The sequence below is a fragment of the Salmo salar genome, chromosome ssa26, assembly GCF_905237065.1.
Source record: "Salmo salar chromosome ssa26, Ssal_v3.1, whole genome shotgun sequence".
Classification (NCBI taxonomy): domain Eukaryota; kingdom Metazoa; phylum Chordata; class Actinopteri; order Salmoniformes; family Salmonidae; genus Salmo; species Salmo salar.
Window position 1 is genome coordinate 19,758,719 of NC_059467.1, and position 26,514 is coordinate 19,785,232.

General features: G+C 44.6%; 1 protein-coding gene across 7 annotated transcripts in view; it reads right to left on the reverse strand.

Annotated features, from left to right (window-relative positions):
• The window catches only part of LOC106587324 (zinc finger homeobox protein 3), a 411,964-nt gene that overhangs the window by 24,438 nt on the left and 361,012 nt on the right, over positions 1-26,514 (reverse strand). For all 7 annotated transcript variants that reach the window (XM_045709036.1, XM_045709037.1, XM_045709041.1 and 4 more), the window contains one exon: positions 9,350-9,457. In XM_045709036.1, coding sequence (XP_045564992.1) covers positions 9,350-9,457 — 108 coding nt within the window. The remainder of the gene's footprint in view (positions 1-9,349; positions 9,458-26,514) is intronic.

The window sequence follows — 26,514 nt, forward strand, 5'->3', positions numbered from 1 at the left end:
CAGTGAGAGAGAGAGAGAGAGAGAGAGAGAGAGAGAGAGAGAGAGAGAGAGAGAGAGAGAGAGAGGGGTGGGAAGGCTTGTTCAGGGCACAGCCTTACCTCGTCACGGCCTGTTAGGAGTCCATAAATCTGATCAATCGCTCTCTCCTAAGAATCCAAACCGCCCACTCCTGCCACCAGCCCTGTGACTAAAGTCCAGCTACCGTATCCTGTTTTCGTTGTCAAGTGAAGAGGAAAAAAAGAGAGACCAACACAGAGCGAGCCTGGGAACATACCGGAACGAAAAGGAGGCTGATAAAAACAGAGGGTGAGAGGATTTTAGCAGCGTGTGCTGTCTGAGCGTGGCATGGTTGGGCTTGTATCAGAACATGGCCGAGCATCGGGGCCGACCAGATCCATTAACAGGGGCTAGAAGCAGAGCATTGGCTCCTGATGGAAGGGCCTCTGCCTCCTCCAGGACCCACACTGTAATTCATGTGCACTGGGCTCAGCACACAGCCACATTCTGGCTATGAAAGGGGAAATAAAGACATTGGGTTCAGTTGGAGGGAAAGCGTACAGTAAGGTGAACTCCATTGCTCTCTAAAGTCCCACTTCTTTTGGCCTGCCCTTGGAGGCAATTTGAAGTTCAATATGCCGCATAAAATGGCAATCAAGGATATCAAGTTCCTTAATATTCAAATCTCGCTGTCTCTCCTTGTCAAATTAGCATCGGAGGACATTCTGAGCTGTGCTTTCATATATGGAGTCCCTGTGTGACCTGGAACTGTCTGTGTAGCTCACCTGTGATAGGGTGTGAATCAGTTTGTCATCAGAGGGGCTGGGCTCATCTTTATGGCTTCATCCATACATGTGAATCACTATGGGGCCTCCCCAGTGACCTCTCTGACTGAGAGGACCCTGTGTGTGACCCTGACCTCTCCTCTCCGCTCATTACACACCCACCTCACATCCATCCCAAACCAACTCTGACAGATACACAGAGTGGACTTTCATCTGAGAGCACAAAAGGTATAGCAGGAGGGAAAGAACCCTTAAGAGTCAATTAGGTGATTATTAATTCATGGGCCTTTTCCGTAAACCAGGGGCTTTTGTGCTGTCGAGTCCCGTAAGTGAATTGGACTTTGGCACCTTGTCTCACCTCCCTGGGCTGGGCTGCATTACTCAGGCTGCAGCGAGGGGGCTGTCAGCACAGCCTGGTCTCTGTAGCAATCACAGCCCTGCTGTGCTTTCAAGGGGGGAAAAAGATGGCAGCTGGAGTGAGTGACCGACACAAGCCAGGCTGAATTAACACAACAGGTCTTCTGCCATTGAAATCTTCGAGGAATGCAATCACAGCTGCCATTGTGTCATTGATCTGCCTCTACGTCCTTGGGAAGGGATATTCCACGAGTTGGAGCTAACAGGATGGAGAAGAGAGGAAAGGAGAGGAGGGGAAGAAGAAAGGGGGAGAGAATGATTTCCTGTGGCGGGTGTCTGGGTCTGGGATGGTAGGCCTGGTGGTGCCCTCTTCTCTCACCACTGGCTGGAGAAGCCTGACCTTCAGTATGGACACTGTCCCTCAGGAGGCCAGGGAAAAGGATGCATGTGGTCACTAGCTCCTCAGTCTCCTCCCCTCCTACCGACTGGCCCTGTCCTGTCTGCAGACCCAGCCCTGCCTCGGAACCCAGAAGCCTCCGGTCGTAAAAACATAAGCCACAGTTTAGGCTCCGGTGGAGCCAGGCCATATGGCTCTACAGCCTGATACCCACCACTCTGCCCTGGGCCCAGGCCCAGCCGCTTCCTACCCACAACCACCCCTCTCACAATCCCTTCCCACAATGGCCTGATCATTCAGGGACAGACTCACAGCCATCTAGTGTACTGGAACTCCCTCCATTCAGTCTCCTCCTCACCCCCTCCCCACTAACCCACCTCCCACTCCACACTTCACAGGGCCAAATTACTGAAGCTCTCTCTCCCCATGTCCCTCTGCTCTTCACTCGCCTCTAGTCCCTCAGCAATTTAACCATTAATATGGAGAAGCAGGTTCAACTCCCCAGTGCTACAAGTCATTCACTTTTAATGCATATGCTAACAATAACTGAATATTATCTCTCTTTTCCCCTCCCCTTTCTGCCCGTCTTTTTTAATCTACAGGCCATGTTAGAGCCCTGAGCGACAAAGGGCTATATTCCACTTCACCTCATATTTCTCAGGTAATTACTCTACATCAATTAATTTCAAATAAAGAAAATTACAACCAAAGCCTCACGCCAAAGCGACTCTATATCGAGGCTCATCATTCCTCAGTATCCTTGGTGGATAACCCTGACTTTTATTAAATGAAAAACCAGCTCCACACTGCATGGGAAAAGAAGAGAGTGGTTTATATAGGCCTACAGGCATGACTGCAACAAAGACACATTTAAAATGAAGAAATTAAAAGGAGATAGTAATTAGTGTCCGCGTTATTAATCTTCAGGCCACTGAGCAGGCGGCTGACATGGCGTTCACCTTTAAAGGACACTCCTCCCTGCCCACCGGGCCGGCACACAGGCAGTAGCAACACGGCTGGCCCATTACACTATAGCAATACAACTCAAACACTGATCTTTCAGGGAGTTGGCTCACAAACAAGGACAATTTATGGTCTATAATCTTCAAAGACAAAAGGAATTCTAATTTGAGCGATGCCAAGCACTCAAAGGACATATGAATATGTAAAAAGATTCTGCTCTCCTCTGACTTCATGGGATAACAGTTGCACAATGTTAGAACTCAAGGGTGACCATTGGTATAATACATTCCTTAGGCTGAACTGTTAAAAAATAGGAAAATATGAGATAAAAAATTATTGACATTTTTTTTTTTTACATTTTAGTCATTTTAGCAGACGCTCTTATCCATACATCTTATGCATACATTTCATACATTTTTTTTTCTGTGCTGGCCCCCCATGGGAATTGAACCCACAACCCTGGCATTGCAAACACCATGCTCTACCAACTGAGCTACAGGGAAGGCTATGAGCACTGTCCATTGCTAACCTTACCCTACTGGCCAGCACAGCATTTCTGACAACTCATGACACTATTACTAAAACTAGAGTTGAAAGATACCACATCCCCCATATACATACGTTTCAGTGTGAGCCACACACCACTCCCAAGACTAGAGAGCACAGATATGTTCAGCCTGCAGTATCACTCCTCTGCATCCAGGGGCTGCTAATGTTCACTGCACTGACAGAGATGCATCCATAGTCTAACATCCCTTCACTCACACACACAGACACACACAAATCTACACATACAAACCAACCCACACATGCATACACACATATATAAACAAGCATGTAAGCACACACACTCACAACCATACACACACTCACAGCACCGGGCTCCTCCACACTCATCAAATCACAGAGATTCATAGGTAAAAGTAAATATTTAAGGGAAAAGAGATGGGACCAATTTGGTTGGGTGCTCTGCCGGTGACAGAATGCGGATGACCCCGCGCTGTAATATCATTTTCCCCTCCCTCGCTCTAGCTCCCATAATTTGAAAGTCAGGAAGGGGGTATGAGAGGAATTATTCATAAACCTCAATTGCAGAAGATTGCAACCCCCCCTCCCTCCCCACACACACACACTGCACCCCTCCCTCCCATTTCTCCATATAGACCACCTCAATACAAACCCTCCCCATACATTTATGTTAAGCATGTCAAATCATATTGTGGCCATTCCTCCTAGCCCTTAAGTGTATTAACAATCCCTCTTTCCTCTTTCTGCCCCCCTTCTCTCCCTTCCTCCTCTACCTTTCTCCTACCTCCATCCCTGTGTATTCACCACCTGCATTAATACTGTCCTGCTCTAATATAGGTACAGCCCCCCCTTGCCTTCCGGAGCAGAACCCCTCCATTTCACTAATGCTGCCTCAGCTAGGTGAACAAGGCGTGAGTAGAAGGGGAGCAAGGCTCGGCGCTGGCCATTTATAAATATTTCATTGGCCGCATTAGAAACGACCCCTGGATAGCTTATTGGGGAAGTTGGCTAAATCGCAGCTTCTGCCAACATTCACTTTATTGTTTAAATAAGTAATGAATTCAATGTACAAACTAAACTTGTGGTTGTATGTCATCCCTCGCTCTCCCTCTCTCATGGAAAATAATTACAAAGTGTGGTGTGTGTGTTCACCTGTGTGAGCGGCATATTGTAGAAATCTTTCAGCAGGAGAAGACATGCAGAATACATATGCATTTCTAAATGGCTTTAATGAATTTTGAAGCGCTGTGGCACTAAAAAGGGAAAATAAGATTGACAGTAGCTTAAAAAAGGAAGACTCCTTTCTTCTGCCTCCGCTAATGCTGCCTGCCTGATAGTGACTGTCATTTGTAAAGGGAACAACGTCTCTACACCAAGTTCCAATGGTTGTATGACAAGGATGAGACGAAACACTTCAATATTTCTAATGACGGACCTTAGGAGAGCTGCACACCATCAGACAGCGGGAGACGGAGCACTTTTCAGACTGTCCTTTAAATAACAGGCTAGCTCAGTCCCTCACAGTCTAGTCCAGCAAACAGCATCAGTGTGTTGTCTGCCTTCTCAGACATCCTGAGACAATCAGCCACAACAAGCATGCCTCTGTTAACCAAATGCATTCTGTGTTCCTCTGTGCTGTTGTTCGTACAGGGTTATAAAGGGTCTCTGTACAGGCGCTGTGTCCATCAATCATACAAACAGAGTAGAAAAGCGACCTTCCATTACACTAGTGCTCCCGTCTCCTTTCTCAGCTGACAACACATCCGTCCCTCCACCCCTCCACCTTATCCACCCACCCACCTTTTCACTGACATCAAACAGAAACCCAGACCTGGTTTCCTAATGCACATGCTATTTTTAACTAAGTGGTTCTAATAAGCTGATGGGAAGCTGTACATTTTTCATACGCAAGCACATCTTTCCTTTGTGAAAACACAGAAACACACTTATTTGGTGATTAGTGACTGACAGAGGGTAGGAAAGGAATTGAATATGCTTGTATCAAATGGCATGCCTTTCAAAAAGCAGGAATGCTAATGTGAGGACTCTTCCTGAGCACCACAGGTATGAGTGAATTATTAATCGCTTGGCTCATTTTAATGCTTTTTAAAGTGCTATATTTTGATGTGTTAAAATTTACTTTTAGCCATTTTTCAGGCAGGCACGCATATCATTATTTCTCCCATCAAAGAGGAGCGTCACCCTCTCAAAGAGCACAAACAACTCATTTAAAATAAAAGTTTTTACAAAGATGGGGCTTCAAGTGGTGTGATTAACTTTTTTGTAGAACTTTCTTTTTAAAAAATGTAGGTATGCAAAAGGTCTGGATTGTTTTCCAGCTTTTAACCTCACTAATGTAAATGAAGACATCAGAACTCTAACCATCCCCCAGGTCCAGGGATGGAGCTGGTCTAGTTAAAATGCCATCTCTCACTCTGCCTGCTAGTCTGTGATGTTGGCTTTCATTACCACAACTCTGTCTATTGGATGGGAGGAGATTACAAGAAATCCCCCTACTCGCTTCAATCCTTGTCTGACAACATGAAACAAATAGCTAGATCAAAACTAATTACTGATAATACTTATTCCCTTTTCTACCTCATAACAGTAAAAACTCAAAGTATAAAAAGGACCTTCCATTAACCAAGTGCTGACAACCAGGATTCAACCCTAAACATAAGACTAGACCCCATTGTCCAGAGAACCCCGCTGTATTTTACTGTTCCACAGTACTCCTGTATACTGTGTGCTAAATGGAAAAGCATGTTTCATACATGTGGAGCAGTAGGCCACAAGCCAACAGTGTTTGGATGGGTATTTACACAGTATCTGTCTCAAAAAGGTGTGTCAACGCTCCCCACACCCCACCAAGTACCAATGGGAAAGCACCTCAGGCCTCAACGCTCTATGGGCTCTATTTTAACAAACCTAACACAATGGTAAACCTATGGGCTCTATTTTAACTAACCTAACACAATGGTAAACCTATGGGCTCTATTTTAACAAACCTAACACAATGGTAAACCTAAGGGCTCTATTTTAACAAACCTAACACAATGGTAAACCTAAGGGCTCTATTTTAACAAACCTAACACAATGGTAAACCTATGGGCTCTATTTTAACTAATCTAACACAATGGTAAACCTAAGGGCTCTATTTTAACAAACCTAACACAATGGTAAACCTAAGGGCTCTATTTTAACAAACCTAACACAATGGTAAACCTAAGGGCTCTATTTTAACAAACCTAACACAATGGTAAACCTAAGGGCTCTATTTTAACAAACCTAACACAATGGTAAACCTAAGGGCTCTATTTTAACAAACCTAACACAATGGTAAACCTAAGGGCTCTATTTTAACAAACCTAACACAATGGTAAACCTAAGGGCTCTATTTTAACAAACCTAACACAATGGTAAACCTAAGGGCTCTATTTTAACAAACCTAACACAATGGTAAACCTAAGGGCTCTATTTTAACAAACCTAACACAATGGTAAACCTATGGGCTCTATTTTAACAAACCTAACACAATGGTAAACCTATGGGCTCTATTTTAACAAACCTAACACAATGGTAAACCTATGGGCTCTATTTTAACAAACCTAACACAATGGTAAACCTAAGGGCTCTATTTTAACAAACCTAACACAATGGTAAACCTAAGGGCTCTATTTTAACAAACCTAACACAATGGTAAACCTATGGGCTCTATTTTAACTAACCTAACACAATGGTAAACCTAAGGGCTCTATTTTAACAAACCTAACACAATGGTAAACCTAAGGGCTCTATTTTAACAAACCTAACACAATGGTAAACCTATGGGCTCTATTTTAACAAACCTAACACAATGGTAAACCTAAGGGCTCTATTTTAACAAACCTAACACAATGGTAAACCTAAGGGCTCTATTTTAACAAACCTAACACAATGGTAAACCTAAGGGCTCTATTTTAACTAACCTAACACAATGGTAAACCTATGGGCTCTATTTTAACAAACCTAACACAATGGTAAACCTAAGAACAGGCGGTAGTGCTATAGGTTCAGGGGTGTATCAGAACTATTTTTGCTATTTTCACTATCACAATTATAGGCACACTTGCAGACGTTGGTGCGAAAGGGCTGGGTTTTGATGAATAAACAAGTTGTGGGTGTGTTGAAGGCTTGGCTCCTGACTGGCCAATCAGAACATGCTCCCTGGTGAAATATGTGGTTGCTTCAAGTTTCGTATTTACAGTCTTTTATGTATTGCCTTGGAATCAACTCCAATTCCAATGTTAGTCCATTATAGTTTATTAAATGTCTTACAGAAACGAAATAACAAAATGTAGACCTAACTTTGCTAAATGCGTTAACTTGAACCCATTTGCAGTCCACATTGTTTTAAGTAATTGCATGCCTTCAATAGCATTCACACTGATATAGGAGCTAGGCCTACTGTAAATTACACTATGGCTGAGCAGGGACATGCCAAACATTGTCAATAAGCAAGATTCAATTCATTATTGATAAAGCCTAAAAGAAAACAAATAATTCTAATCAAATTCTAAACAAAACAACCAACATTGTTTTAAATAGGCTATGTCACGCTTACAGGCACCATCATTTCTCCCCACGGGCATATAATATTAAAACAACACAGAAAATGGAGGGTTTTATGCACATCCAAAACAGGACCTGCATGGCAAAAATAATGTGGGCCTGCCTACAATGCACAGATACAAAGTGAATGGGAGCTTACTGTTTTACTCCTCTCAAACTTGATATTTTAGTAAAGATTTGGTGGATTAAGATGTATTTCCAAGCCGTCTCAGGAGACAAATCTGCAGTCTTGACTACTTCGCAATTCATAGGGCAGGACCAATAAAGCCTAATTGAGAGGAGGGTAAGGCTATGCTTGGTTTTTAACCAAATAAAATGAAATAGGAAAAAACTGAATGTTTTTTATGTTTCTAAAGGCACCAAATGCACATTAGGCTACTCTTGTTCCATGTGCATACGGGCAGTGTGCATCACGGCTGGATAGGCTGTGTTTCCACTGTCAAAGTTCATGCCATAAGCAACTGCGTTACTGCTAAAACCATCTTTTGGTTGGTCTTAAATATCCCCATCAGTGCTGAAATTACAACTTTGGATCATGTTTTTAAGGACACGCCTCAAATATTTCCACCCTGCCCATCTGAGCCCAAGCGAACTGATATAAGAAAGTTAAATTGCCGAACCTGGCGTTAGGGCTGAAAAACAAAAAAAACAACGGCAGTCGAAAATAGAGCCCTATATAGTATACTGCTATTACTAATGACTATTACTGTAACTATTACTAGATTGTTACCTAACTATTATTACTATAACTTCGAACTAATTCTACCAAGGAAGTTTAGAATATTCCTGGTCTAGGAGGGCTGTGATTGGATATCCAGGCCAGACTCCCAACAGGGCTTGACACAAACCCTAGCTATGCTCTGACGTGAACATATGGCCAGGGGGGCCAAGCAGTGGGGGGCAGTCACAAACACTTCCTGTCTGTGAACCTCCTCCTCACACTCATACACCCACACACGTTCAGCCTGGACCTGCTGACTTCAACTAGCAGCAGAAATCAGCTGAACCATTTCTAATGCACGCTGATGTAAACTAATCACAATAATCACAATAAAAGCAGATAGGATTCACCCTAAAACAACAAACAATCATGGACTCTCACCAAAACACAGGCCTTTAATCTGCAGGTAAAAGTAGGCCTCAGGTTAGAATAGGCCCGAACACTAATGTCTCCCCTCAGCTCAAGCCCCACCTCTCCATGGAACTCAACACCTGCACCTGGCATCAGAAAGCCCACAGAGAGAAATATCCCTATCTGATAACATTTAACACAGGTGTGTGTTTCTGTCACACACAATCAGTGCATTGCAGGCGGGAGGCATGCCCGTCATATGGGCACACACACGTGGCCCACCTTGAATTATGCGCCCAGGCCCCTCTCCAAAAAATCCACTGACAACTGACAAAACATGAGTCACCTGACCAGATTAGCTCAATTGACAATTTGGCCTAATTCATCAGATAGGATTTGATGAGAGGAGACCTGGCTCCCTCCTACAGTAAGAAACAGAAAGGCCTCCTTAAAAAAAACACTACAAACTGATTTGTGGATTTGTAACAGAGCAATATTAAAGGGACTCTGACATTTGTGTAGAATCTGTATAATTATTTGAGACAAAAGGCCTTCTGTTGAGAACAAATCAGGTGCAATAGCACATGATCCCTGAGGGCAGTGTTGCCTAAATGTGTGTAGTGTAAATATAGGCCTTACCTGTCCCTTTGGTGAGCTCCTTCTCCCCCCCACCTTCTCTGTCTTTGGTTTGGTCCTCCTGTTCTGTGGTGGTCTCACTGGCAGCCTCCACATCCTCGTTCAGCTCTCCTGAAGGGGGAGGAGAGGATGGGATATGTAAATCAACACGCCATCAGAATTGGTGGAAGCACTTAAAGGGACAGCAGCGTTTTTTTTCTATAGGAGCTTACAACAATTACATTCTCTGACACGCAGTTAAAAGGTTACCAGACAAAGAGGGCGGGATCTGCTTTCTGCCCTGTGCTGCTTGATCACCATGAGTGCATTTTGCCATTTATTTTCATTAAAACAATAACATTTGAGAAATCATTTTTGTTAATCAAAACAGAGATAGAGGAAATGTATTATATTTTCTCATCTATTTTCTCTGCTGTATCCACACTAATATGAACACATTTAGAAAATAATTACAGTTCATTTGAAAATATAATAATAATAATAATAATAATAACCATCATCATTTTTTATACAAGCCCCAAAGTTATAATTCTTAATTTATTCAAGACCATGACACAAATATCTTTATGGCTTCCTCTCTTTAATGTGGACATAAAACTGCAGAAAACCGCACACATGTGGTAGAGACATACACACATTTTCCAAAGCGGTTTGAAGTATGCAGACAGGAAAAATAATTGTGTGAAGAGCGTGTTTCTAGAGAAAGACCTCTCTCTCTTTCTCCCTCTCTCTTGCTCCCTCTTTTTCTTTCTCTCCATCTCTTTCTCTTTCTCTCTCACTTTCTCTCTCTCCACATGCATTACTGTCCCCAGCTGCAGTCTGCTAGGCTACTTACCAATACAGGGCTCATTTCACCTCTACTTCCTCGCTACTGCGAAATAAAAAAAATCATAAATATTTAAAACTTTCAGACTGGCAATTCATTAGATTTTTCTACCAAGTCAAATACAGAAATTCCCTGTAATGACCTTAAAAGCCTCAGCTCAATATATCAGCCCATTTAAAAGCATTGAACTCCAAACAATGGATATCTGATAATGCCATCTGTAAGTAATGCAGAGGGGGAAATATGGCAGAAAACTGATAATAAAAAGGGCATCAATCTTCTTTATTTCTCTCCAGTGCCCCCCGAGCGGCCCCTCGGCCTGTTAAGTTTGTTTAAAAGTAGTGCGACTAGCACGCAACAGCATTGATTTGACAACAGTAAACTGGGCCGCAGTCAATAAGGCCTATCAGTTACTACACAAGTCAGCTAATTCTCAGCAAATGTACTTAAATGTTCTTTTGAAAATGCTTCCACTCTCAGGTCTCTACTCTACAGTCTATTGATATATTGACAATGCTGCAACAACAGCCACTGAAATATTCTGTTCACATATTCAGCCCTGCAGTCAACACACATCTGATCTGAGCTCACCACTAGACAAGCCACTACGTACACGACTTTTATGGCCTCATATGATCTACTATAGCACTTACACCCCTATACTGTAGTTACCAACTATGTAACCTGGAAAGAAACACAGACCCAAAGCCCCATCAAACTTCACTAGCACAAATATCCTCTAAAAAGGGTTTCTGGATAGAACATTTTGAATCAAATCAAATATGTACATTTCACTACCAGCACGGTATGGTATTATCTCTATTCATTCATGACTGGCAATCCGTGAAGTACTTCAAACATTTCAATCTCCTTCAGTTCTCATGGTAAATAGATATTTCCTGTGCTTCCATATTCACATGTAAATCAAAGAGAAATGAAAGCTATATGACGAGAGACACATGATAGCGTGTGTAAAGTGATTACACATTTAGATCAGGCTGAAATTGCGATGATAATGTGCTATTGGAGTTCTGCTATCCTAATCACTGATGCACCAAGAGAAACACACTCACTAAAGACAACAATGGTATATATAGCTCAATAATAGAATAGAAATGTGTGATTTTCTCACGGACTTAACAAAAGGTTGGATTTAGAGGCCTGAGAAGTGCCTCTTACTGTAAACTGAAGATACCATACAAGCATGCATCATAATTGCAATAACTATCATTATTCCAGTTATGATAATAACTACAGCATTGAGGAGATTGTCATTGACAAAGCTTTAACTCAATAGAAAACACCTTTGTGTCATGAGGCAAGAGCAATATCCAGGCGTTCCTGACTGTTTCCCAAAGTAAGAAGCCCCTCTCCTCACAACAGAATGATTGGTGTATGGATTATGTTGTTAGACATTATTGCTAGCAGCAGACGGGGATCCTGTGTATAAATGAAGGTATTTAACAGGGATAACTGGCTCCCAGTAAAAAGCACATTTAAGTGATCCCCAGATCCCACTTGCATAAATACATTTTTTCATTATTTTATTATTGACCATGTTTCTATAACGTTTCCAAGGCAACCTGCAAGTTCCGTCCAGCGTAGCCCATCCTGTGCTGGCGAGGTGGTCCTAAACCGTTGCCCGGTAAACCAGAGAGCCGCAGCCTAGCTCCAAAATCCCATCTAACTCCAGCCTGCACAAATCCACACAACTCCCGGAGAATTAGAATACCATACAGCCGCACAAGTGCTCAGATTACAAAATAATCCCCAGGTAAATTGTACACCTTTAAAAAGGGTCTGCATGTCATTCTGAGCTGTCCTACTCTTACAGTGTGTCTAACTCCACACCTCCACACCTCAACGTGCTTTTTCAGGAACATTGCAGTGATCCACAGTCCAGATTTGAACTCTATTCAACGTCACAGAATACAACAGCTGTCACCTCAGCATTCTCCAGACGGATCTCTTGTGGGACGTAGCAGAGAGAGCTCCCCCCAGCCTGCCTGCCCCCTCTCACTCACACTTCTTCATTTTGGTTTTTAATCAAGATGTATGACACTTCCACCACACACCGCATAGTAACCCCCCATAATGAATGTAGAAATGCAGACATTTAAATCCACGAGCGGCAGTACATCTTTAAGTGGCAAATGACTGTCTATTCCTCATCTCATCTCCAACGGTATTACACAATGATTAAAGCCGGATCCAGCCATAATTAATGAAAGGTCACAAGTGGCCTAAGAGTAGGATGCAAATGGAAGAGCCACTAAAACGGACTCATAGATTAGGACTGGAAATAGACGGGGAGAAACACTCAGAGCTATGGCAATAGGCCATTTCTAACCTCAATCGTTCAAATGTAAAGGACAATAGCCTGGAGGTTGTCGTCTATTTAATTGTCTTCATTAACCCTCCCCATACAACGATATTAAACTGTTCCGTTAATCTAATCAGGCAAGCTGAATAAGCCTCCGCTGCAGACACACAGATTACACCCATAAAAATATCAGCCCTCCACTGCATGTCAACGGAGACAGCCAACAGTCTCTCCATCCTATCAGCTCTCTGTCTGCAGAAGGCATCCCAGACACAGCAGCCAGGTGAAATGGTGTGACATGGAGATGAAAAAGACAAACTGAAGCATCTATTTCCCCCTGGCACAAACACACGCTCCCACATACATTTGTGCGCGCACACGCACAACCACAAGCGGCTGCTGCTCTCCTTCCCTCGCTCTCCCTCTGCCTGCCTGTAAGTGCAGGGGCTTAAGCAGACCCATAGGTGTCACCCTATACAAGCCGGGAGAGAGCGAGGTACTCAAAACACATTAATGGGGGGTGGGTGGATGAGGAGAGAGAGAGCAACAGAGACACAGGGAAGGAAATAGGAGAAAAAAATATGTGGAGATGTACAAAGCAGATGCTCTGCAGGAAGCGGCCGGTGAAGATGAGACGGGGAAGACAGTGCGATAACCTTCAGATGAGGCCGAACAGCCTTCCTTCCCCCAGAAGAACAGTGATTACACTAATACTAATCCCACTGACAGGCACAAACGGACTAATAAATAATGGATGGTAACCACTGCACTTTCCAGTACTCCTTCTGAGACTGAAATAATGAATATATATATATATATATATATATATATATATATATATATATATATATATATATAAGACAGTGTACATAGAAATCAGCCAGTCAAACTCCTCCTCCATCCTCTGTTGCAGCTGAACACATGATAAACTAACAGCCATTCTATTAACACATAATCCAATCCTACCTGCTGCAAATGGCTCCAGTGCTCCTCACACACAAGTGAATCCCTGCTCCTTTTTTGCATGTCTGTCTGTCTCCCTTTCATGCTCAGTGGCAGACTACTCTGCCTGCCCGTCTGTCCCGTTCTCCTCTCCCCAGTCTTAGAGTACCAGGAGCGGGTGTTGAGCTGTGCCTCTCCCCAGTCTTAGAGTACCAGGAGCGGGGGTTGAGCTGTGCCTCTCCCCAGTCTTAGAGTACCAGGAGCGGGGGTTGAGCTGTGCTAGTCACTGGGGCTCCTCTGTGGTGTGGGGCTGACTGTCTGTCGGAGCTCTCATTACTCTCATTATGATTATTGAGGCTGTTGTTATCATTTTAACCAGGTGTCACAGCACTTCAACTGGAAATCAGGGGTGCACTTCCCCCACTTTATCCAGCTCTGGACAGCTTCCTTTTCTTTAACGCCGCGCTGTCGGATAAAAAGCAATCTTATTTCACACCTCACAGACTATCTTTCTCCTCTACCTCTTTCTTTTAAAATCCCCCCTGCTCCCCATCAACCCTTGCACCCCATCCCCATATCAAAGCTGGCCTGACTCCGGACTGGGGGGTGTCAAATGAAAGTGACAGGAGGGTACCATGGGACAATGGGACACAGGCCCCATGCTGAGGGCTTTCATGCATTGTCCGCTCCTCATATCAGCACCTCTCTGCCCCATATGCAAGCCCCCCTCCTCACTCCCTTAAACCACAACACAAGGAAAAACGCTACCACCCCCCCAAAAAGTATCCTTGCCCCGGCCCAGACCCCTCCTCATGCCCTCCCTGATGAGCTAGCTGTCAGAAAACCACGACTGAGTAAAACACAGCCCACTCCCTAACCAGAGAGGTGAGAGGTTAGAGAGGTATGGGCCATCACTTAGTAATAATAGTCAACCACAACACCACACAGCAACTACACCGCCATTCAAACAGTCCAGCAAACTGCTGATATCAACATCTAATATAAAATATAAACAAAAATATATATAAAAGTGATATACAAAATATAAGTGATAAATGCAGAATTCGCTATTAAAAAAATATTAAAAAATGAGTATTTTTAATAATATTTCATACTTAGTGGATGTCGACAGGCAACTTCCAAAGTAATTGTAAATACAAGCATAAGATACAAACGGAAATTAAGCAAGTCAAACATGTGGTGAGGATTGGGTGATTCCCCTGCTACCATAAACAGTGTCTGATTCATGCACTCTGAGACCTAGCGTCACACCAACACACTGCACAAGCTGACCAACTGACTGCCCAACACTCCACAAGCCTTACACACCACAACACACTCAAAGAGGAGTGTCTTGTATTTCTAATGCTCTTTCAGTCTCTCAAACCCCTCTCTCTCACACACACACACACACATACATATACGCTCCACACATTTAGGAAGGAAAGAAGAGTACCTTGGTTTAAAGGGCTGTGGTGTCTCTCTGGTGGTGTGGGACTGAGTTACGTGCTAGATTCCTGGCCTGTCTAAGGGAGGACATGGCACTCTCTCCCCACTGGCCCTGCCGTGACCTCACCATCTAAATGTGAATGAATACTTTGTGTCTCCATGGGGCTGGGGGCAGAGGGGGAGGTGCAGGAGGAGCAGGAGGAGGAGGAGGGGTAAAGGGGGTCCGGGGTTAGGGCAGCTAATAGCTAAGAAACTTTAAACAGCAAGTTAATCACAAACAGCAGGGATAGCTCACACTGCCTTAGAACAATACCAGTGGGCCCCATCCCCTCTCTCTCTCCCTCTCTCTCTCTACCAGCACTCCCCTCCTAACCCCCCTGCCATGCCCGGCCAACCCCCCTAAGCCTTCCAAGCAACACTTAATTTGATCCCCCTAGCCTTTCAAAGTCACTGGCCATTTCAGTGGACATTCAGCCCTTATTCAGGTCACCGAGGGTCACGCAGACAAAATTATTTTATCTGTCCGCAACGGCAGCAGCGTCTAATAGGGGGAAATCTAATTTACACATGCCACCGGAATATCCTGTTATTCTAAATAGACATCACTTTGTTTCAATACCTGATGTGACACCGCATCGCAAACATGACATGTCTAATGCAATGGATGCTCTGCATGTCCAATAAGTAGGGAGCTGTAAACAGGACACCAATCATGATGAAACAGCTCCTCTCCCTTCAAAATAGAGCTCACATAAAACCACATATGACTATCTAATTGGGCAGTATACTACACAGCATATGCCAATTAAAAAAATAGCATGAAGTATTTTCCCTAAAGTAATTATCTCATAGGAATTAGTACTAATTAGTAGAATTATTGCTTGTGTTATTGATATTTAGACACATTATAAATATATCTGTGAAGAGTGGTGTTCTATTTCTCTTCTCTTTTGTGTTTTCGTGGAGGAGAGGAGGAGAGGAGGAGAGGAGGAGAGGAGCGGGGGATGTAGGTTAATGTGCCTTCACAGGGAGTGAGCATTCAGGGATCACTCTCTCCAGCTAACCTCTACACACACGTATACAGACAGAATACACACACGCAAACAGCTCTGACCGGCCATTACGCTGTGTCCTGTATGACGGTAGCCTTGTCTATACACACATTATGGACAAAGGAGGATGCAGACTGTGCTTTTCCCTGGCAGGCGATGGGCTAAAAGCCTGGGCAGGAGGCAAAGACATCACTGGACACACTACTGCTCTCAAGTCTCTCATCTCCCATGCCTGGGGGAGATCTGTCCTGCACAAAGACAGCATAGACACAAACACTCTCACTCGACTAACCCCCCACTCTCCCTGTCACCCACCCACCCACCCACCCACCTCTCACACACACACACACACACACACACACACACACACACACACACACACACACACACACACACACACACACACACACACACACACACACACACACACACATATATTAATCTTCCACCCCTTCCTGCCTTTCTTTTAAAATCAACCCTTTTCTTAATGCATCCCTCTTTTCCATCATCTCACACCACAATAGCTTCGCCTATTTCTAGACTATTGAAGGGGGCTAGCTAAGCAGGATCCAGAGGGAGGGGGGGATAGGAAAAATGCATCACCGCTGTCATGAAGGGCAATCACATCAACTCTGAAGTATTCACCAGTGGGTCGGAAAATGCGATGGTACAGTTGTGACAGGCGAGTACCCCCCCATCCTCCCCCTCCCTCTCCCCACTCCCCATCAGGGAGGAAGCATGGCGAGCACTCTGAATATGTATAACCCGGAAAAAATGTATTGATTTTTCATTTGGCAAAAAAGGGACATAAAAATCACATAACCCGAAACTGTCACAGCTCTTTTGTTCATAGCTCATCTCTCCCGATGTCTGGCTTCTGCCACAAACTCCCTTTAATTACCAGGTACAGCACAGACACACACAGCCACACAACACAGCCCACTGTGCTTAACAAGACAGCACCATTCTTACATTCACACATGTATTAAATATGATCAACACCAAGCTGCTTTTGTTTAATATCTGACAAATAAAGCAGACTGAATGTGAATATACACACCGCAATGTTATATATACACAAATTATATCTGCTGTAGAAATTGAATGCTAACAATATCCTTGATTTAATATACTGTGTGTGAGTATTTTTATATTTAAGTTGATGCTACTTTACATTCACATTCCGTAGCCTAGTTTACTAAGGGGCTTCATTTCAATGTGGAATTATTGAAACAGGCTTCTTCAGTCCCACCGCACAGCAAGCTGGCAGGTATGTGTGCATACACGTGTCTGTGTGTCCATTACCAGGTACTTATCTGTTTACGCCTCTTTTTAGAACTACCGACCCACCAGTACAGCGGGCCGCCTGAAAAAGATCTCTGCCTGTCAGTTTATCGAATGCTCCATTTGCATATCTTTGTAGTGCATCCATCTGCCTGTGGATCGCTCTGTGGAGGCATCAGCTGAGAAAATCAATGTGGCCATGGTTGGATGTATGTAGCACCCACCTCCATGTGTTAGGAGTCCAGCTCACAGCCCCCCACATGGCTCAGTCTACACCAGTCCTCCCGGGCTTCCCACGTACATAAACATACACAAACACACTACCCACAAGCCTTCTCTCTCCAGACTGGGCCGCTCCAGCCCTCCCGCCTGCCTGCCTCTCTGGCTTGGAGCACGCGGTCAGCAGCGGGCTTGACGGGCTGCTTGTTTATAAAAGCATACGCCTAGCTAGATAAAACAGAATTGACTAGGCTTCTGAATACCAATATGGCTAATCAATTTGATAAAAAATATAAGATATGGGGGCTATCATTGATGTGTTTTCTTTCTAATACTATCTGTCTGCTATGCCTGCTAAATCAAAATGTGTTGTAGGGATATCTTACTGGGGAGAGGATATCTTACTGGGGAGAGGATATCTTACTGGGGAGAGGATGAAGAGGTGGTTCAGCACTGAACTGGACATGGAAGTGTTTCAGTTGGGTCAATGTGACAGGGTGTCAGCCAGGCACTGCCAGGCCAGCCCACAGTGTGACAGGAGTGTGTACTGTATGTGTGACTCACTGAGCACAGTGACAGGTCCACCTAAATGTACCATCCCTCAGGATAACACGTACACTAAAGCTCAGTCCAAACAGTAGCACTGTGGCCAAGTACTGAGGATATGATGCATTACTGTAGAGGAGAATATAGTGGATACACTGGGTACCTTCCTTTCCATTACTGGGTCTGTGTCATCAGGATTCAACCCCAGTTGGCTGCTAATAGCAATCCGCTAAAGGAATTCAATGAATACATTGTGGAGGCACTTTAAAACATCCACAAGACTGCCACCACTTATTGAGAAAAAAATTCCGCTCCTTCCTCCCTCTATCAGGTCGGTTTCTAATACAAATCAAACACAGGAGCTTACTTTCTCCATTTGTCTTTCTTTCTGGTCCTCTTTGCATATCCCATCCATTACTTTCACATGAAATATGAAAAGGCAATATCCTCTCTGTGTTTCTACTGAAGCGTAATGCGATTGTGTTGTCATTTATAGGAAATAATCGCAAACCTCTCTTTCATTTTCCAGTTCAAATAACCATGAAAAATTAGCCTGCAATGTCAGGGGGGACAACAAAGGGACGCGCACAGACTATCGCTTCACCACCGCGCTTGACATTTCTCCTTAATAGGAAAACGGGCGGTTGTTTCGAGCTTTCTTTTTTTAAACCTCTCCTTTTCTTAATTAAAAAGTTCTGCACTTTGATCGGAATAAATCTCTCCTTCTTCGTTACTTGTTGTGAAGGGGAGGTAGGTTGGGTTTGTATGACGGGGTGCGGGTGGAGTGGGGGGCGGATCGTACTCTGGTCCCCCTCTGCCCCTCATCAGCACCTCCACCCCTCTCTGCTAATTGTTGTCCGTCCGTCCATCAGGAGGAGAGATGTCGCCAGACAGCCACGGTGGGGCCTTGGTCTCCGTGGCTACGTGGCTGCAGCCTGGATAAATTATTTAGCAGCTATCAGACTCCCTGGCAGCAGAGCAGAGCCAGTCCCCAAAACACACACAGACTCAGGACGTCATGTGTCACAAGGCCTTCTCCACCCATCAGCATTTAGCCCTACAAGTGATAACAATCCACCAGATCTCTAACTGCACAAACACTCTCACAATTATCCCCTATCAGCAGTTAGTGGATCATTTCTATTTAGAGAAATCTTTATTTCCAGTGTGAGAAACTATTGGTAATTGGATTGCTTTCTGTATTACTGCCATTCGAGAGCAGCTTAATAGGCACACTGTTTTTTCCACAGTAATTATGCACAACATAATCAACCCATCTCGGTTTAACAGTGCAATTATTACAGATAGGTCTTATCAACTCCGCTTATCTTGTGTTCACAGCACCTGATAAAAAAAAATAAACAATGATATGCAACATATTGTCGCTCGTGGATTGTAAATAGGTACTGTCAAATCAAAACTGCTGTCAGTTAAGGGAAGTCTTTCACTGAGAGCCACACGTCCCTATCATCTACCATCGCTTCCAACGAGCCATTCACTTCTGAATCTCTGAAATCATCCACTAAAACAAATACATTACTTCATGAAAAGTCATTTATCAATCCTAAACCCAAATCTCAATAACAAATGTACACCCAGAATCTATATGCAACTATGCAACTTTTCAGGGAAGTCAGGAACCAATATACACAGTCAGTTAGGAAAGCAAAGGCTAGCTTTTTCAAACAGAAATTTGCATCCTGCAGCACTAATTCCAAAAAGTTTTGGGTCACTGTAAAGTCCATGGAGAATAAGAGCACCTCCTCCCAGCTGGTCACTGAACTGAGGCTAGGAAACACTGTCACCACCGATAAATCCACGATAATCGAGAATTTCAATAAGCATTTCTCTACGGCTGGCCATGCTTTCCACCTGGCTACCCCAACCCCGGCCAACAGCTCTGCACCCTCCGCAGCAACTGGCCCAAGCCACCCCCACTTCTCCTTCATCCAAATCCAGACAGCTGATGTTCTGATAGAGCTGCAAAATATGGATCCCTATAAAATCAGCTGGGCTAGACAATCTGGACCCTCTCTTCCTAAAATGATCCGCCGCCATTGTTGCAGCCCCTATTACTAGTCTGTTCAACCTCTGTTTCGTATCGTCTGAGATTCCTAAAGATTGAAAAGCGGCTGCAGTCATCCCCCTCTTCAAAGGGGGAGACACTCTAGACCCAAACTGTTACAGACATATATCCATCCTGTCCTGCCTTTCTAAAGTCTTCGAAAGCCAAGTGAACAAACAGATCACCGACCATTTCGAATCCCACCGTACCTTCTCCGCTATGCAATCTGGTTTCCGAGCTGGTCACGGGTGCACCTCAGCCACCCTCAAGGTCCTAAACGATATCATAACCGCTATCGATAAAAGACAGTACTGTGCAGCCGTCTTCATCGACCTGGCCAAGGCTTTCGACTGTGTCAATCACCGTATTCTCATCGGCAGACTCAACAGCCTTGGTTTCTCTAATGACTGCCTCACCTGGTTCACCAACTACTTCTGAGAGTTCAGGGTGTCAAATTGGAGGGCCTGTTGTCCGGACCTCTGGCAGTCTATATGGGGGTGCCACAGGGTTCAATTCTCGGGCCGACTCTTTTCTCTGTATATATCAATGAAGTCGCTCATGCTGCGGGTGATTCTTTGATCCACCTCTACGCAGACGACACCATTCTGTATACATCTGGCCCTTCTTTGGACACTGTGTTAACAAACCTCCAAACGAGCTTCAATGCCATACAACACTCCTTCCGTGGCCTCCAACTGCTCTTAAATGCAAGTAAAACAAAATGCATACTCTTCAACCGATCGCTGCCCACACCCACCCGACTAGCATCACTACTCTGGACGGTTCTGACTTAGAATATGTGGACAATTATAAATACCTAGGTGTCTGGCTAGACTGTAAACTCTCCTTCCAGACTCATATTAAGCATCTCCAATCCAAAATTAAATCTAGCATTTGCTTCCTATTTCGCAACAAAGCTTCCTTCACTCATGCTGCCAAACATACCCTCGTAAAACTGACTATCCTACCGATCCTTGACTTCGGCGATGTCATTTACAAAATAGCCTCCAACACTACTCAGCAAATTGGATGCAGTCTATCACAGTGACTTCCGTTTTGTCACCAAAGCCCCATATACTACCCACCACTGCGACTTGTATGCTCTCGTTAGCTGGTCCTTGCTACATATTCGTCGCCAAACCCACTGGCTCCAGGTTATCTATAAGTCTTTGCTAGGTAAAGCCCCGCCTTATCTCAGCTCACTGGTCACCATAGCAACACCCACCTGTAGCACGAGCTCCAGCAGGCATATTTCACTGGTCATCCCCAAAGCCAACACCTCATTTGGCCACCTTTCCTTCCAGTTCTCTGCTGCCAATGACTGGAACGAATTGCAAAAATCACTGAAGTTGGAGACTTATAACTCCCTTACTAACTTTAAGCGTCAGCTGTCAGAGCAGCATACCGATCGCTGCAGCTGTACACAGCCCATCTGTAAATAGCCCAACCAACCAACTACCTACCTCATCCCCATATTTGTTTTTGTTTTTCTGCTCTATTGCTCACCAGTATTTCTACTTGCACATCCTCATCTGCACATCTATCACTCCAGTGTTAATTGCTACATTGTAATTACTTCACCACTATGGCCTATTTATTGCCTTACCTCCTTACTTAATTTGCACACACTGTATACAGATTTTTCTATTGTGTTATTGACTGCACGTTTGTTTATCCCATGTGTAACTCTGCGTTGTTTTTGTCTCATTGCTTTGCTTTATCTTGGCCAGTTCGCAGTTGTAAATGAGAACTTGTTCTCAACTGGCCTACATGGTTAAATAAAGGTGAAATAAAAAAATTGTATAAATAAAAAATCTCAAGGTTAAGTGATTATTCTTACTCCTGCAGACTGAACCATTGGTGGTCTGAAACACAGAGGGGTACAGGGTACAGTAGAGGACTGAACACAGGTGGTCTGAAACACAGAGGGGTACAGGGTACAGTAGAGGACTGAACACAGGTGGTCTGAAACACAGAGGGGTACAGGGTACAGTAGAGGACTGAACACAGGTGGTCTGAAACACAGAGGGGTACAGGGTATAGTAGAGGACTGAACACAGGTGGACACGTTTTACTGAGTAAACAGGCATGTCTCTGCACAGCCCTAGGGACCTGGGCAGTAGTCCGTGTGTACAGTGCACTACTAACTGCACAGTGTAAACAGAGTGTTTGAGACTACAGCTGTCTCTTTGGAAACTGGGCTCGTCACTCCACTCTGGTTGGTAGTTTTGCTACCCCCTCGTGATTTCCTTCACTCAACAGAATGTTTGCTCATTTACATATTTCTAAAGCAGGATTTCATCTGGCATTATAGTTTGTGATGCATATAATGAGATTTCCCCTGAAAAAGCTCATGAAAAAGACTCATCTCATGCAATTAGCTGCTGCTTGCTTTCTTCACTTCTTGTCATGTATTCATTCATTATCACATAATTCTTACACTATTTATTTATTTGATTATGAACACACCTTAAAACCTTAATTACAAAAGGGACTAGGAGCCAGAGGAAGGGATGCAATGCACCAACTCATCTATCAGTCAATCTATTTATCTGTTTAATCTCAACAGTATATCCATCCAATCTGTTATCAGCCTGTAGTAATCTGAAGCTCATCAGTTTACCAATTTGCTGTATGGGCGCAAGCTCATCTGAGAAAGAAGAGAGACTCAAAAAGCTCTAAAAAGATAATCTTGTCAAAGTAGGCAGAATTTGGCCTCCACAATTCCCTTGCCCTTCCATCCGAACCCTCTCTCTCTCTTTTCATCCTCCATCTCGGTGCATTTCCTCTGGACGTCCTCATAATGTAAACTGGCTGCAGTTCCACAGCCGGTTCAGCTGCATTCAGCTACACCAGCTTGGGTCACATGTGTCAAGTGAACACACTTAATTTCTTTTCAATTTTACCCTTGCTCACCATTTGGCTTTTAACTGCAGCCAGACTCCAATTGAGACTTAATTCTTAACTGAGACCCCCAAACCCTACACATTTTACAGTAGTTTGTTGTAATCTACTCGGGCTAAGTTACTGTCACGGCCTGCTGTCACCTAAGAACTACTTCCTGTAGTCCAAGACCAGGGTTTCCCAGACGGTCTGTGTTCATGCTAAGTGGAATTGTGTCATTGTGTATTCAGGACCCCTTTGATTCCTCATGCACATGTGCCATAACAGAGTGAAAAGGGGCTGAGATCTGGTGGTGGTGCAGAGCTGGGTTGCTGACTGAGGCGATGCTCTCCTAAGGAGGGGAATTGAAGTGATTACAGTCACACACAGCTACTCAGTGAGTTATCTTTGGCTCCTCGGCTCGGCGAGGGGAGAGGAGAGGAAGGAGCAGTGAGTGATCACACCGACACGGCCAGAACATGGAACAGCTGCTTTACAATAACCAAAAGCAAAAATACCTCTGACCCTGTTCATGTAGTATTTACTCCTCCACGTTACAGCCCCTCACCTCCTGACTCTGTCATGTCCATCCAGGACAGCATTCTCTCAGTACAGACCAGAACAAAGACTCTCTATCACTGGGGAGAGCTACAGGTTTAATACTGTAGTTAGAAACATACTCTACACGACCACAGTTAAGAAGTGCACTACTACGGGAAAGGAGACATTATTAAAGAGCCATTCTCAACGCCCTTGGATACTAAAATGGAGGCCAATTAAATGGCTTGGCGGCATCCATTTTGTGCCGAGTGAACAGGTATGAACAGCGGAGGGGAGGGGAAGGAGGGGGAGGAGGACGGGGCAGTGGAGTAGTACAGACAGTGCTGTGCGCTCGGCCCATCAGCAGGCTCTGCTAAATAGGCTTATTAATTTATGCAGTGTGGAGAACATTATGAGGGATGCACTGCCACATAATTTAATATTACTTTCTAACTTTCAGAGGAAACTGTTAGCCTAATGGTCTCAGGATCACATCAGCAGCATTTGTGAAATGAAAGGTTAGCCAGCGCGTTCCCTCCTCCTCGCTCCTCCGTTTAGTGCTGACTGTGCACACAGGCATGGAAATGAGAGGGTGGGCCAGAGCCTTCGTTAGTCCCTGGTCTCTCCCAGGCATGGCCAGGGATTAACAACCCCCTGCCCTGGCCCTCTGAGGCCACGGCCTGCACCGCTAAATTGGTCCTGTGGTACACTGCTCGCCTCCGCTAGGCTAGGTGCCTCCACATTCCTTGTGTCTTGGTATGCATATAGCTGTAGCTGTTAGCGCTGTTGTTGTTTGTTGTTGTTATTGTCCCTGCTGCAGAACACCCTTCTCTTTAATTAGCAAAAGGACTCGTTGAGGAGAGTCGTGCAGGTAGGGCATAAATTATTCATCCCAGAGGCACCATTTGGGTGATAGCTGATGAGGAGACCAGTGAAGGAACTCTTAACTAGCAGAGGCTTCTCTCCTGAGGCCCGCTGAATAAACTACTGAAAAATCTTCTGAACCGTGTGTCAGTTATCAAGAGAAATGAAACACTAATCACTAAGGCGAAGCAACACACCGCCCACAATAAATAAGGACCTCTGTGGATTTGGGGTGCTTTCCCTCTTTTCCATTCCAAAATATTGTGGCCTTCAGTTCAAATCTAGGCCCTGGCTTCATAAGGCCTGGGCCTCCCTCCTACTCCGTCCCTTCCCTCCATCCATCCAGCCCAAGCCTCTCCTCATATGGCTCCAGCCAGGACCAGCAGCCTCCTGAGAAGGCTGTGATAAGAATTCATTTCTCCCAATTATGTGCTCTTGTCTACTGCCTCAGTTCATCAGTTCAGTGCAGCCAAGTCAATGAAAAGGCCTGTAATGAAGCAATCAGATGCAGGCTGGTTCCCTGTGCCAGGTGCTCTGTTCTCTGCTCCCAGACCTCAACTCCCAGTGCAGGGGGCGGAGGGGGCAGAGGGGGGGCATATGGAGACAGGCTGCACACTGGCATTAATTCATGGCCCTGTCTTCATAGACTGAAGGATAAGCGGCTCTCATATGTGCTTCAACCTCAGGTCTCCTGTGGGTTAAGAGAGACGGTCAGTTTCACAGACTTCCATTATTGTGGCTGAACTGGCCACTAAACCGGCCAATCGAGTTTGAGCAGGAGGATGTGTTGCTGTCACCTGTGGAGGTGGGTTGATGGAACGGCAGCAGAAGGCTGTGCCAAGGGCTCTCTCTCTCTTGCTCTCTCCCCGTCTCACTGTCTTTCACTCGCGCTACCCGTTTGCCTCTCTCTCTCCCTCTCTCCCTCCCTCTCCCTCTCCCTCTCCCTCTCCCTCTCACACATGTGGAACCTATTATGGGGAGTTTGGGAGAGGAATGCATGTGTTAAATCTTAATCTGTGCCTTAAAGTGGAGGATTCTGGCTCTCCTTTGTCTCCTAATGCTGTGAAAGTTTAATCTCAAATTAAAAAGGACCCGTTTGATCTACCTAATATTGTTTTCGCTCTCTTCAGGAGATGGAGAAAGTCCAAGTTATCTCTGATCCCACAACGTCCTGCCCCCCTCCGTCTTTCTTTCCCTGGCTCACAGGCGGGCACATGGCTGTGCTATTTTACGAGCTATTGCTGAGTTTTGAAATGGTCAGAGTTCAATGTTAGGGCACAAAAAGCCTACGGTGGTATTTTATTTTATTAACTCCACAAACAAACACAAAATACAACGATTATTTTGAAATTAGGCAGCTTAGTTCCAAACTAACAGCACTTAAAACCACTATGGCAACCAAAAACTCCTGAATCATTAGGAGTAATGATAATAATGATAATATTTTCTGTTCAACACAATCATCTCTGGAGGAGGTAACTATGCTATTTTTATTGAGAAATCTTGGCGGAAGAATCTATTACCTCAAAAAAAGCTCACAAAAACATATTCCATAATGACTGCTGTTTGTCAGTCATAGTGTAGAGCATGTATGGTATTCAACTCTACACAGGAAGCACATATCAACGTGATAAACAACAATACCAACAAGAGAGTGGATGTCTGCCTGCATGACAACTTTTAAGATTTACCCAAGAGTCTACTCTCTGGAAAGAAACACATCTACCCTTCTCAGTGGGTGATGCAGCAGTGATGCTTTACCATCCTACAAGTAGCCTCAGTCTATTCAGGCTTCAATACAAGAGCAGAATGTAGCTCCATCTCACCTCCAAACACTGCAGAGAAGGTGCCCAGACCCCCCTCACTCCTCCTCCTCTACCCTCCACCCCCGCCTGCTGCCAGGGTTGGGTTTGGCAGGGAGACCCCTGCGGCTGGATTCCACCTGACAGGAGCTCCTTAACAAGCGCCAGTCATTAACCTCCGGAGCAGGCAGCTGCCATGTGATGTAGTACGCCGGGCCCGCTGCAGAAGGCCCTATTGATCCCACACATACTTGGTGCCTTCCTGGATGCTTATAATCAATATGCAAATGGCCCGCGGCATTGATTCAATATTAATTTTCAATTAGGCAGTTCTCGGGGGTTCTGAGTGGTCAATACAGAACCATTCAGAGCA